We start from the raw sequence: 15,025 nt of genomic DNA on the forward strand, positions 1-15,025 counted from the left end.
GATCTTTTCCTTGTGTTTTGTGTGAGTTTATATGGGACCCAGTTAGACATTGAAAGCTACATCTTCTACAGCACATTAGTATGTGCAGTGTGGTGGTATTTAGCCCTGAGCTGCCGTGCAGACAGAGTTGGGCGGTGCTGAGCTCTCCACCCTGTAATACTCCCGCTGGCTCAGTCGCTCCTCGCAGCGGGGATGGTGATTGTAGGCGAGCAGCAGCATGCTCTCACTCACTGACAGCGGGGAGGAAATAACCATGCTAAAGACATTGATAGAAAAGAAATGCGCCATGCATGGAGCCGTGTGCTGATCGCGTGGTCGTCCCACGATGAGTCACAGACCTCGGGTCCGGTGTGGAGCTGCTCGCGGTATGTCAGCAGCCTTGATCCTGACTGTTGGCACCCTGCTCACGGCTCAGGCTACCAGGGGATCGCCGCTGGGTTTGGACCCCGAGGTAATCCTATCAGATTAGCAACTCTCCTCGGTAGTCTTTGATAGGAAAGGTAGGCGAGGTGAGACTGGCACTACTTGCATTTGATTAAAGACTGTTTGGTGTTTTAGAAATAGCATTTAAATATTCAGAGAGGACGCGTTTTAATGTAACATGGTTATTGACAAGCTTAATCACTTTGACTACTTAATGTAAATGTGAATGATTTACTTGACTGTAGCCAACAGAGACGGTGAAGTACTTTTTTCCTTTTGATACAAATGTGTTATACTTGTCTTGAGTACCTTTAAACCTCATGGAAGCCTGTTTCATATATACTGGAGTGTGATTAAGGTCTACTGTCTATCTGACCTCCAATTCAAGTCAGCTATGAAAGACTACATATCCCACCGTGCATGACTTTTTTTTTTTTTTTTTTTTGATTATCCCTGATAAAATAATTTAAGCTACAAAACATAAGCGTTAAACTTTTTTCTTATTTTAAATAAGCCTATTTATAGGACGGATTTCCCTTTCATCATGTCAGAATATGTTTAAAGGATTACATTTAATTCACAAAGTAAAAGCTAAAAGTACCTAACACTGCTGTGTGTTTTCTCTGTCTACATAAATGCAGTAAATGTGACCATCAACTTGCATATAAAATGATTGTGGTCATATTTTAACTATGAGCATGGATGAGTATAATTCCAGCAGATCCCCAATCCCCTTTTAAAAGGCATAACAACTATTTGTGTGAGTGCTCTTTGTAATTTATCTCCCTCAGCCTGGTTAGGACAGCACTAGTGTCATCTGACAGCTGTCTTTGCTGGTCATCCATAACAACACAGTTTCCTCCAAAGCTGTAAGAGCAGTGTGAGCCTTTTATGAATGTACCCACAACTTAGCTCTTGCTCTCACTTAAAAAAAAAAAGAAAAAAAAAAGGCCTCTGGCATGTTCCAGGGTCTCCGATGGGACAATGGGACACTTTTTTTGTACATTCCTGTTTGCAGAAGCTCATCTGTCATCTCCTCCATTTTTATTTCCATCCCACCTTCACCACGTCTGTAATCAAATCTGTGCCTGTTGTTGTCTGAACATGACACCTACCACATACATATGAAGGTCTGTGACTGAGAGATCCTCAAAAAAAACATCAACATGGCTAATCTCAAACCACAACACAACATCTGTTGTCATGTTCCCGGTTGGTTCTTTTAAAAAAAGAAAACTTTTTTACTGTATTTAAAGGCAATAAACAGCAGAACTATAACTATAACTAATACCTATGAATTGTCAGGGACACCCCAGGGGGTTCTCTCTCCCATGGGTGGTCCATATCTAAACATCTGGATTCACACCCTACAGCAGCTACAACTAATAAAAATTCTCTTTTTTTTATTGGCTCAGCAGGAATTTGAATAAGGGGAAATACCAAATTCCTTTTTATATGAGAAACAAATTCACCTTACTATGTTTCTAAAAACCCCTCTTTTCAGCAGTTTTATTATTTTGATGTCTTCTGTTATTTGATTTTAAAATGCAGGTTTTTCTGGAAAAGTACGGCTACCTCAGTCAGGAAAACCATATCCATGATGCAGCTGAGATGCAGTCTGCTGTCAGGTGGGTGTCAAAACATTTATTTGATGATATTAAAGCAATAATGTTTCTTCATACAGGTCACCAAGTTATTCTTATACTCACGGTAAATGATTTATTTCACAACATTTTTTAAATTGTTTTTATTGACACTTAGAAAGAAACATTTTGTTCACAAGGTTCAGTTAGAACACCCCTCAGTCAACCACCCCTACCCACCCCCAGAAAGAGACACACACAAAATAAATACATCGAAGAAAGATTATGAAATACCATGAATCCTCCATAAAAACAAAGATAGATAAAAACAAAATAACTGAGGTATTATACATATACTCATATAAGGACAATACATAATGATATACAAACAGAAAAACAACAACAAAATAAATGTGTGAGTGTGTGTGTGTTTTAACATGGCATCATTTTGACACTATTATCTTACATCTGCTCTAGTAGATCTGTGCTGAAAGGTTGCCATACGTGGTTAAAGTTGTCTTTCGATGTACATAAAGAAAGTCTTTTCAGATATTGTAGTATAAATATGCTCACAAATATGACGTGACTTTAAAAACTAAATGAAAATGATTTGGTTTGAGTCAGTTCAGAGTTTTCATCACAGGTAAGGGCTCCTTGCGGGACGAGCACCCTGAGAGTCGTCAATGCAGAGTAATAAAACACACCCTCACCTCTGCTGAACCCTGCCTGAACCATCAAGGAATTTGAAAGACCTCGCCCTATGGCCCTGATACTGACTGTACTGTAACACACACTAAGTGAAGAACAGTGCCGATGAAAACGTATCATTTAGCTAAACTTTGTATCCATAGAGTCAACTATATATGTTAAATGACTAACAACAGAACAAGTCATATACAGTATGCAAATAGTTTGAACCTTTACATATTAGAATGGTAGCTATTTGACTGAACGAGCCATCTTTTCACTGTCTTTGTCCATGTTTTGAGAAACATAACCACTCACAGAGCTTATATAGCTGAATGGCACGAGAGTGCGTCCAATAAATTACATCATATTATTTATTCAGCATCCTTATGAGGAGAACAACACGGAATATTTGTGTCACTCCACTTCTCAGACTATCAGTTAGTTTCATATTCCTATTGTTCTGATATTGTTGGCCGCTTGTAAAAGCTAACTACCGGTTCAGGGAGAGATCATATTGTGAACATTTCCTCTCTCTGCAGCGACTTCCAGTGGTTGTCCCGGCTTCCTGTCTCGGGTAAGCTTGACAGCGCCACCCTCAGGCAGATGGCAGAGCCCCGCTGTGGGGTGTCAGATGAGGGCAGCCAACAGATCTGGGCTCGGAGAGTGAACACCATCTTCACTGGACAGGGTGCTGCTGGGAGGCAACGCAGGAGGCGCTCTGCTGTGAAAGGTGTTCTATTAAAACAATGATTATATTGAAGTTTCAAAGTGGATACACCCATTTATGTTAGCAATTGTGTGTGTGTGTGTGTGTGTGTGTGTGTGTGTGTGTGTGTGTGTGGAGGTTACAGTGAATAACAGATTACATTTATATGGCGCCTTTCAAAGGACCCAAGGACGCTTTACATGGCAGAGGGACCAAACAAAGAACTGGGAGGGTCTCGCTTAGTAAACTAAACTAAAGCAGTAAAACATGCACAGTCTGGATGATTCCTGCTTTTATCTGAAATTACACAAATCCATGCCTATTATACTTCATCCTTACTGGGTGAAAACATGAACTTCAGGTTTCTCTGGCAGCATGCTTAAACATAAATGATTTGAGAATCAATTATGACAAAGACAGCCCTTAAACAGCCTGATAGCTTTTTCTGCTTGATAATTTATCTGGAGATGTCAGAGCTCCAGAGTCTCATGCAGCTCCCACCAGAGTTTACAGTTACTGGGCTAACTGTGACTGAAATGTGTCCCTACAAATACTGCAGTTTGAACCAACACTGTCATAATCCCATTCTTCACCCAAATTTTCACTTTCTTTCAGACTGCATGAGGTCATTGTGCTCAGGGTCCTTCACTTCTAGATTAGGGTTACTTACAGAAAATCCTTGAGAATTACCATGAGGTGTGTTTCTCCACTTTTACAATCATGAAAGCAGCTTTGTGTTCTTTAACTTTGATGGGTTTATTTTATTTCCAATGTGTCGTAGTGAACTGGGGTTGCTACATTTTAACAGGATATCTTAAGATTTCTCATTAGATGAATTCATTTTTGTCAAATCAGTGGCCCATAAACATGTTTTCTGTTTTTTCATGGATCTGGATCTGTTACCACATGAACTCTTTTATGTTGCTATGTAAATGTATGTTGTCATCTCTTGTTGTCGCTGTCTCTTTTGGGTCATTTGTGTCTCTTATGGATGAGCGTAAGCAGCAGCAGCAGCAGCTCGGTGCCTCAAGCCTCGCGTTGTGTGAAGCCCCTGCATTCCTCCGTGTCACTGACGAGGTTGGCTAATGTTCAGGGAATGCAGCGGTGGCTGATGTTTGCTGCTGCCTCTTCAAGTCAGTACCTGACATCTTCCCTCTGGTAAACACATCCACAACTGACTGACTGGATTACGCTGTTTGCCTGGACGGCTGGCTATCTCAATGGCCTGATATCTATCAGCTAAATGAGTGGATATCTTGTTGACTGATGAACTGTTTGGATGGATTCTAGTTACGATTATGACGATGAAAACGACTCACTGTCATTATTCTAGTCCCAGACATGACTCATACGACAGGTATCTGTATTATTACACAAAGAGCAGCTTTAATGGCGGATACTTTTACACCCTCAAGCCAAACCGCTTTCACATCTGGTTTCATATATCTACTGATACAATAGTATTAATTGAGAGTGGGTAGTGTAACACCAGTCTTTTATTTATACATTAGTCTGCTTTGTCATACAGAAGAAGTAGTTATTTGTCTGCTGGTGAGCTAAAGAATACAACATGTAAGAGTTTTACAGACCAACATCTGTAAAATGCTGGTACAACCTGTTTCCATTTGGTGAACTTTGAATAACAGCACGTATAAGGAGATAGTGGTAACACTTATTGTAACACTTTACAATAAGGTGCACACATTTTGCATAGTTACTGGGGAAGTACTAACTACTATATTATATATATATTATATATATATATATATATATATATATATATATATATATATATATATATATATATATATATATATATATATATATATATATATATATACACACACACTATGCCCCACTTCATTCTCTAATAAGTAATCATTAGCTACTCTATAAAATGTGAAGAGGATTTACTCACTATCTACCCATTACTTACTAAGTGGAAGCTCCGTCTTTATTTATTTAAAAGTTGTCACGGACACAACAGCTTCCTCATCCGTTCCCCATTTTTGTACCATATTGAGATTTTAATGAATGGTGAAGTTGTACTTAGTTTCTCATTCCTGTACCTTACTGTCAAGTGTTACCACAATAGAATTTGAGGGAGGTGTATTTATCTGCGCAGTAGGAAAAAAAACCAAAATAACAAAATAGACAATATTTAGTGCAGGAAGAGGCAGAAAAGTCGAAGAGCTTATTTGAAGCCTCCGCCTAAAAAATGTTAAAATATCACCAAATTAAAAAACAACAGCAAACATATTTAAGATGCAGAAAAGAATATATACACAGATATGTAGAAGAAATGTATTAACTGCATACAGCAACAATAACAAACAATAGCAGAAAACGTGTGAATTCAGACTAAAGCAATCGTTGACTTTTGGTCACTTCATTAAAATTTGTGGTTGTGAGTTAAAAGTTCCACCTTAGATTCAATGAAAATTTGTACTCACATTCATGTCCTCCTTTTGGATTTCATTTGGTCAGCCCTGAAACTCTAATCTCTTTATAGAATTAGGCCAAATAAGTTATTTTCAGCTCAATGCTACACACTTTTTTTGAACAATTAAGAAACATCAATTCTCAAAGAAAGGTCATTTTATCTTTATTTGATAGGACAGTGGATAGAGTAGGAAATCAGAGGAGAGACATAGGGGGGAATGGCGTGCGGGAAAGGAGCCACAGGTCGGACTTGAACCCGAGCCACCCACTTGGAGGACTGTCGCCTCAATTAAAGGGGCGGGACCTAACTGCTAGGCCATCAGTGCCCTTGGTCATTTTGATGTTAGATCACACTTGGACTTGTTCAGCATTAGATCATCAGAGCTCCTCAAACTTATTTTTGTATGCAGCAGAAAGTGCTCCTATTTTTACATTTTTAAATGCACTTTGTCAAATTCTGTTTTTTATGACCAATTACTTTTAAAACTAACAAAACTCCCATCAGCCATAGAGCTTCTTTGTGTTTAGTGTTAATTAGCACACATTCTGGTGCTTACACGCTACACTTGAATGGTGAACATTTATTTATTCCTTCCTGAAAAGTAATCTTTGCCATGGTGAGCAGACAAGAATGATGATCTCAGCACAAACGTCAGTAGTTAAAGTGAATCCTCTGACATTTGAATTCAACATGATACGTCATTTGATTTTTTTATGTAGTTAGGTGAAGTCATTACACCTGATAGCCAAGCTATCCATGAGTTCAACTTAACACTTAACTCATGAGCTGTTTGTCGTTTACAGCTACCTCTGTCTGTTAGCCGTGCCTGCAGGTGACAGCAACATGAAGACGAGTCCGCCTGTTAGTTCACTCTCAGCTTTAGTGGGATGAGATTTGTTTGGTGTGAACATGGCTGACTTTGAGCTTCCTGAAAACTGAAAACAGACCTTGACTTGTGGTGGACTCTGGTGGCTCCCACTGATATTTACAGAGCTTACATTCCTGTGTGTGTGTGTGTGTGTGTGTGTGTGTGTGTCTGAGGTGTGCACGAATGGATGGATCATTGTTCTACCCAGGAAACTGTTAACCACTTAAGGTCCATTTTCATAAACGCTAATGCACAGAACTGCCATTTTCTCTATGACCGAGAGAGCTGCTTGACTAGTTGATTTAATTATTTACAGAAATGAACATGCAGGAGAATTTTTTGATAACTCACCATGATCATACCAGGTCTAATAAATGTAAGGAGCCTGACTATTAAGATTGAACACCTTTCAATAAATGTGCAACTGAATACAAAATCTCTCCCTCTATTTCAGAGTGAAACAGCATTTTTGATAACCCATTAGCTAACTTTAGACATTAGCTGCTGCATTGACCAAATGTAACATTAAAATAAGATAAAATAACATAGCTATTTACTTTTTTTAGTAAGTTTTCTTCCAAGAAACATTATGTTAGCTTGAACTAATCTATTGTAATGTGTCAAACTACTTCATAAAAATGAGCTTTTTTATCTGAGCTTTTTTTCTTTCATCATCCTGAGAATGTAAACAAAAAGGCTGATGTGTTACACAGAACAAAAGCCCCAAAACATTGCATCGCTTTGCAACTTTTCAAATGAGCACTTTGGGACTTGAATTTATTTGAATTACTTTCACTGACTTTGCCTTCACATCTAGTGCCATCATCGGGTCAGCATTTTAATTTTGCAATCGTTTTTTTTATGACTAAATATTAACAAAATGAAGGATTTTGACATCAGCCTCAGACGTCGTTTTTGGTTAGTTTTTAATGAGCACACATCAGCATTCTTAAACACATAGACTTAAAGCTTAGCATTGTGTCCTGTCAACATGCTAACACAAGCATTGAGCCTCCAAGTAGACATCAGTAACAAAAAACCAACACTCTGCACCTCAGAAACAATAACTTCTGCTATCAGATAATCTCAGTCGCTTTATAATGTCTGTGATAATCTACCCTCCTTACACTGCTGCTATAGAGGGCATCATGCTAATTGCTTCCATAAGGGAAGTCGGGGAATGTCTTGTGTATCTGACTTCCTGGCTTCACTGCTCTCCTCAGGGAACTCTTTACTCTGCGGCAGTCTGGGAAGGAGAGAAGGCGCCTGAGCTGTGCACAGAGGACAGATTTACACAAATCATGTGGCAACCAGCTTCATGTGTATTGTTCATCAGGGAGTGAAAAATGGAGATAGGGTGGGAGATACTGAATCTGTTTAAAACCAAAAAATTGGTGATCTATAATTCCACTTTTGAAGGACGTTGTCGGTTGTAATGGCAGTGACATTGCTATTGTTTGTTTTATACCGTTTGTAAATCAGTTGAATGCCTTACTCCCATACTGTTCAAGGCTCAGTTGCTTCCATTCTTGATATCTAATATTTCTTTGACTCCTCAAGTGCTATGGATCAAATTTCCATAACTCTCTATTGAGCATTTGGTTGCTGCTAAAGGAAAACATGCTTGTGTGTTTACACAAACAAGAACACCCACTTATGTGATTGCCATTCTTGTGTCTTAATGACTCCTAATATCCGTATATTTTCTTCTCTCCAGGGTACGGCTGAGCTCTCATGTAGCACATACTTTTTTGTTTATCGCTCTCATCTTTAACTTTACTCCCAGCTGCATTATTTAACTGAGCACAAAAGGCATTAAATAAACTCTCAGGTCCACATTCTCAAACACACACTGCCTCAGAGTCCTCTGTGTTTTTGAGCAGAAGTGAGTAAGAAGTGAGGCGTACATGGAGACCTCCCACTCATATTTTGCCTCCATCTTGGGCAAACATTCATCGACCTGATCTTTAAATATTTTGACATCTGTGAGTGTGCTTGAGTTATCTTGCGACTCTAGGGAGGCTTAAATTCAAAAAAGTATGTGTACATGTATACTAAATTCCTTGTTACAGCTCATTTAAAGAACATTGCCTAATCTACTCCATTGGATTTGATTGCAGTTCTCTTTCTGTGTCTCCCCCCGCAGACCCTCTAAACCAGTGCTACTCAGCCTTGTTAGACTTAAGAGCCACATTGACCAAAAAATATTTTCGCAAGAGCCACAATCAAAAAACCTCCTTCTTTCCTAAAATATGTTTGGGAAACACAGTCACATGACTTGCAAAGAATAATTTATGCTGACGATGTTTCCCTTTTTTAAAGCATTATTTTGGATTTTCTTTTTCCAAGTAGGACCTAAAGGAGCCACAACTAGTCCCAAAAGAGCAACATGTGGTTCGAGAGCCTCGGGTTGAGTATCACTGCTCTATACAAGTAAAAACACATTTAAAGGGCAGCACTCTCATTTTGTTAGTTATTCCCACTGCACCTTTACAGGTGGTAGTTTCACTGTGTTAAAATCAAAACCAAAATTCTTTGATACACAAAACATGTAATACACTGGAGTTAACGGACTAAATTTGTCTACGTGATGTCAAATGTGTTCCCCTTTTTAAATTCAAAATGTAGTTTCATTAGAAGTATTATTCAATGAGGAACATTATTAAAGAACAGATCAGCTACAGTGATTTGGAAATAAGCATGTTTTCTGTTTAACAGCATCCAATTTCTGAAAGTTGTTGTTATAATATAGGAAAAAGATGCACCTTTGCTTTATTTTAAATGATCTCAAAAATGTGTTTCTCTTGTGCTCATGGAGGCGATGCAACGTTCAGCAGTGAATGTTAGGAACATCCGAACGTTGAGGTTTGAACTAACCAGAGGCTGAACCACTTCAGTTATAGGCAAGTGTCTTTCGTGATTTTTCAAATAAGTAGACACACTTATAAGATTGAGTAATACATACAGAGGTTTGTGTGGGTATTTGAATACTTTTTCATATGAAGAGAAGAGATGACATTACTTACGACAGAACCTGCATGAGTAATGATCTACTTGTGTTTCACTCCATTCAGTTAAAGTAAAGTTGCTTTGCTTGGTTTCTGCGATATTAGCTGTAAGTTAAGAGGCGTTAGATTTTTCTGGAATGAAATGAAGATAATTAGAACCAAATGTACTCATTTTTTCCATGTCTTGTTATATCTGTTCACCAGCTCTGTACTGTGAACAGTCAGAGCGTCCGGAGAGTCCAGCTGCCTCTCCCCAAACCTTCATATTATCTAATCACTGTTTCCTGTCTGCTTGTTGGGAGTGTGTGCTGGCTGCTAGAAGATTGTGTGTGTGTGTGTGTGTGTGTGTGTGTGTGTGTGTGTGTGTGTGTGTGTGTGTGTGTGTGTGTGTGTGTGTGTGTGTGTGTGTGTGTGTGTGTGTGTGTGTGTGTGTGTGTGTGTGTTTACTGTGTTGTTTGCTTTATGTCACTGTGCACATTGTGTAATCAGTGCATTTTGTATATTAAAGAACAGCAGATTTTTAAACCCACATTCCCTCCATCCCCACACAAATGTGAGATTTTGACGTTTGCGACACATGTAATTACATCTAAGCTGAGAGTCCACAAACGTGTTGAAGTAAACTGTTTAGTGGAACATGTGCACACTCAGGGTGCCTGTTAGTTTATCCAGCGCTAAGCTAGCTATGTTTAAGTCATTCATTTTGTCATTTTTGGCTCCCAGTAAGAGGTGGAGAGGCTCTACTTGAAAACCACAAACAAAACAGCTGAACATGGGATAACAGGCAATTGATTATACGGACACACAACATGTGAATACATAACATGTGAAGTGGCCCAGTCTATGTAAACTGTTTGGTTTCTGAAACCTCATAAAAATACCTGAAAAGGCAAAAAGATCGTGCACACAGAGAGATAAATAGGTTGGATTAAAACAAGCTTGGTATCTGTTTGGAGAAACATGTTTTGGGAATAAAGCTTTCCTTTTTGTAAACTGTCACCATCAGCCGTAACATCATGATTTCCGGTGCATTCTAATGCGATCCAATAAAATTCTAGCATAAATTCTTCTTTTACAAAGCTTTTACATTTTTAGTTTTGTTGTATATTGTTGTTTATATATAAGGCAATTATTGGTCTGCTTGCTCTATAGCTATGTGTTTTTATCATGCAGAGAAGTACCGGACAGTATTCTTTGCGCTCTCAGGACCTCTTCATGCTCTCTGTCCCAAACGCTCGGACAGAAATTGGGAGAAGGGCTTTTGGGTATTCTGCACCCTCAGCCTGGAATCTGTTGCAGAATGACTTAAAGCTCATGGAGCTGGTGTCCTTAAATGTTTTGAAATCTAAAATGAAAGACATGGAAGCAGATTCTATAGGATGTCGATGTTTTAGCTCGGCTGCTTGAACAACTGAGTCCCAGATATGACTCATAGATGGTTTCTATTTTAATCCAAAATGTTGTGTTTTGTAAATTGTGCTGTGTCTCTCTTTGTATTTCCGTCTGTAACGTTGTGTTTTTGCTGCTGCCTGTCTTGGCCAGGTCTCCCTTGGAAAATAGGTTTTTAATCTCAATGGCACCAACCTGATTAAATAAAGGTTAAATACAAAAATAAAAAAAATAGTTTTGTTGTCATGGTAATAAAGGTGATAATTTACTTGATATTATTGAAGTCGTGGCAGGTTGGGCTGGTGTACTGGACTGCATGATAGTGACATAGTTGATTATAATATTTGCCAATTTCATTAATATACATGAGGGGAGGAAAATATAAGGAACTGTTCCCAAGGAAATTACATTGTAAAAGAAATCATGGATTTCTCTGTATATAGCTTCATAATATTGGTAAGCAATCAGTTACCTTAAACCTCTCAGGATTGATGTTTTGTTTACTATATGTTATATTTATTGTCATTTAATACCACTTTTTTAGCAGAAGCTCATCCCATCAGTCTTTATTTTGTTTGGGATTAATGAAATATAGAACTAATATTTAGTTCCCTAAATGTTGAAAAATTAAAAATTTGGACTCTGTCTCAAAACAAGTGTTGGTATACGGTCCAAAACATGATCATTTTTGCAGTAAAAAAGAAGGAAACCTGCACACTCACTCAATGCTACAATAAATCTATATTTTCAACCTTGTAGTGTTTTGGATGTTTGACATCACCTGACACCGTAGTGCTGAAATAATCTGTAATTGTGCAAAATAATCCATATATGTTGATTACATTTTTTTTTTTTTAGTTGAATGTTTGGGCTCACTTCATTTCCCTGTTGTCGGTGGAGTTCCTGATGGTGTTTGCAAAAAGAAAAGATGAAACAATCTTTGTCTTTGATGTGGTGATTTTATCTGCAGGTTGATAGCTGTAAGGTTTTTTTTAATTCATATTTTGACCTTTTGCCTTGCATGTCTAACAACATCTTTCTGTGTACTTGTGTGTTCTCCAGCAGAGAAGTGGTACAAACGTCATCTGACCTACCAGATAGTTAACTGGCCCGGCCACCTGTCTGCTTCCTCTGTGCGGCTGGCAGTGCGCACAGCCTTCCAGCTGTGGAGCAACGTGTCGGGTCTGGTGTTCCAGGAGGCCCCTGAAGGTCCAGCAGACATCCGGCTGGCTTTTTATGAGGGAGACCACAACGATGGGGCCAGCAACGCCTTTGATGGACCAGGTCAGGGACCAGTAAACAATTACTCAAGCCATCACTGATCTGTCCCTCTGTTTCCTGTACAAGATGATTGTTTCATTTTCTGCTCTTGATTCTAACTTCCTGAACAAGTACAGCTTAAAGACTGCTGCCGTTTATTTCTACACAGTAAATGGATTTCTTTGAATGAACTGGATTAACCTAATGGTTAGGTCACACACTTAACAAGAGCGTACATGATTTTTAAGCCAATAATAATGTTAACTCATCAGGTTAGTGGATGGAGGATGTGTTCACCTGGAGAAAATTCACAAACCAATGATGTCCACAGTTGTACTGGATAAAGGACATTATGTTTTTGTCATAGCAGTGTTTTATTAAAGCTTACTCTCTCTCAGTCAGAGAGTCTTACTACATTTACACACTGATGGCCTCTTACTTGGTGGCTGTGGCTCAGTTGGTAGAGTCGGTTCGATTCCCAACTCCTGCAGCCACATGTCCGACGTGTCCTTGTACAAGACACTTAACCCCAAGTTTCCCCCACTGCTTTGTATGCAGCAAATAAACTTTTGATACTCTAAGTACATTAAGCTTCTGTATTTTCACTAAGAAGGATCTTGGCTCCTGTTTTTCTACTGAGAAGGGTTTTAAGCTTAGACAAAGTACTTTACATCGTTGTTTCTGCACAAAGTAAATGTGTAAGAACCCCTTCTATCCCCTAATATGACTGCAAATGTTCAGCGTCTGTTTTCCCTGCTCTTTGACTTTCAGGAGGAACGCTGGCTCACGCCTTCCTGCCTCGCCGGGGAGAAGCCCACTTTGACATGGCCGAGAGATGGTCACTAAACGGACATAAGGGACACAACCTGTTCATAGTGACCGCCCACGAGATCGGACACACTCTGGGACTGGAGCACTCACCTGTGCGTCACGCTCTGATGTCGCCTTACTACAGGAAGCTGGGCCGCAGCCTGGTGCTGAGCTGGGACGACATCATCGCCGTGCAGCAGCTCTACGGTGAGATGATGCTGCTTTTTATTGAGACCTTTTTTTTAACCCTGTAGAACAGATTTGTTGGGTTTTTATGTCTTACCTGGATTTGAACATTTTAAAGGCGGAAAATTAAGCTCATCATCCGTTAAGGGGGAACAGGTTTCCGAGTGTGTGGTCCCAACTCAGAAGAAGTGTTAAACCTAGCACCTTCCTGGGATACACACAGATATTTTTTTACCACTTTCTCCTCCAGTTTAAAGCATGAATGTTTGAGGGGGGAAAAAAAGCCATTTAGTGCACAGATGACAAATGTCCCACTGTCTGGCCTCAGGGTGGCTCAGCTAAAGATTGTGAATTAGTCCACTTTTCAGAATGACCTGTTATTTAAACCCTTAGAGCCCATTACATGAATTACTGACTCGTAATGTCTTTGAGGAAACACAGAAGTGGAGGGATTTTTTTGCTCTGCTGCCTATTAAATCAAGAGTTGTGGCACTGAGCTGTGAAAAGGCTGGAGAGGCAGCTCCGGAGGCCACCAGCTGTAAACACAGAAGGAGAAGGAGTAGAACAGCGAAGCATGTTGAGAGCTCTCACAAGTATACAAAAACAGCATTTTACAGAAAAACATCATGACCGTTTTCTTTAAAGAGTTGATGCAGATTCTTTTTTGCCTGTTTATCTAAACTCAGTTAAGTTTGCAACACAATCAGAATTGTTGTGGAAAAGAGTCGTCAGTTCTATCAGGTGCAGGTCTGTGGCCTGTCAGCTGCTGGGAGAAGAAGGATTAGACTGAGGGCAGCCGAGGTGTCGTGAACGTCAAAATAACTCTGCTCCCCCCACACACACACACACACACACACACACACACACACACACACACACACACACACTTATTATTGTTCAGCCTCTCAGAGCTCCACACAGTGTTTAACTGGCTGTTTTGTTGTGGTAGATTGCAGAGTGAGAGCATAACATACATCTTTTGTAAATGACAGATATAACAGTTTCTCTTTACTGAGAGTGTGTTGTCCCTCTCGGCATGTGTGAGACAGGTTTGCACACGTGCAGAGTTCGCTCTTTGCTTGTGTGTTTTTTCACTTGCTGCTAAGAAACTGAATCACTGCAGCAGTTTGCATAACTTCACAATGTGTCCTTCCTTACTCGGCTTCTGCACCTACTTGATGCAGTGATACTTGGATGCTCACTGTGTTTGAAGTTTCCTCCCCTGCTTTGACTCTGAAATAAGCTCTTAAAAACAGCTGCAGTGAAACTTTCTGTAGGAATGTTTGCATGGCTACAGGTCAGTCTCACAATCATTTGGATAGTTCAACTCTGAACTTGAGATTCAGCTCAGCAGAAGCTTGAAGGCATATTACTCCTTCACTGTTTAACATCTGAGGAGTCCCATCTGTTCGGCCTCTGGAGATCTTCTGACCTCAGCTTCCTAAAATGGTATGCCAGCCTGTTCTCCTCAGGGGCCTCCTTTTCCACAGAGGATTTGAGAAAAATTAAACTGACCACCACTAAGGGCAAATGTTCAGCTAAGTTTGACTTAACCACACGACTTGATGCTTTTTTGATTCATCATAGGACCAATTATACTGCCATTAAATGAAAAGACAAATAATTGATCTAACTGATTTTTGGCTTCTAGTTGGGATA

The 15,025-nt window shown here is 39.5% G+C and overlaps 1 protein-coding gene across 2 annotated transcripts in view; it reads left to right on the forward strand.

The window, feature by feature from the left end:
* The first annotated feature begins 72 nt into the window (after nt 1-72).
* Nucleotides 73-15,025, forward strand: part of mmp28 (matrix metallopeptidase 28) — a 19,683-nt gene continuing 4,730 nt past the window's right edge. The window contains exons 1-5 of one of the 2 annotated variants that reach the window (XM_020641766.3): nt 73-451; nt 1,975-2,051; nt 3,236-3,426; nt 12,176-12,394; nt 13,142-13,387. In XM_020641766.3, coding sequence (XP_020497422.2) covers nt 326-451; nt 1,975-2,051; nt 3,236-3,426; nt 12,176-12,394; nt 13,142-13,387 — 859 coding nt within the window. In that variant the 5' untranslated portion in view covers nt 73-325. Of the gene's footprint in view, nt 452-1,974; nt 2,052-3,235; nt 3,427-12,172; nt 12,395-13,141; nt 13,388-15,025 lie in introns of both variants that reach the window. The other variant, XM_020641765.3, reaches the window with a different exon arrangement.

The sequence above is a fragment of the Labrus bergylta genome, chromosome 11, assembly GCF_963930695.1.
Source record: "Labrus bergylta chromosome 11, fLabBer1.1, whole genome shotgun sequence".
NCBI classification, from domain to species: domain Eukaryota; kingdom Metazoa; phylum Chordata; class Actinopteri; order Labriformes; family Labridae; genus Labrus; species Labrus bergylta.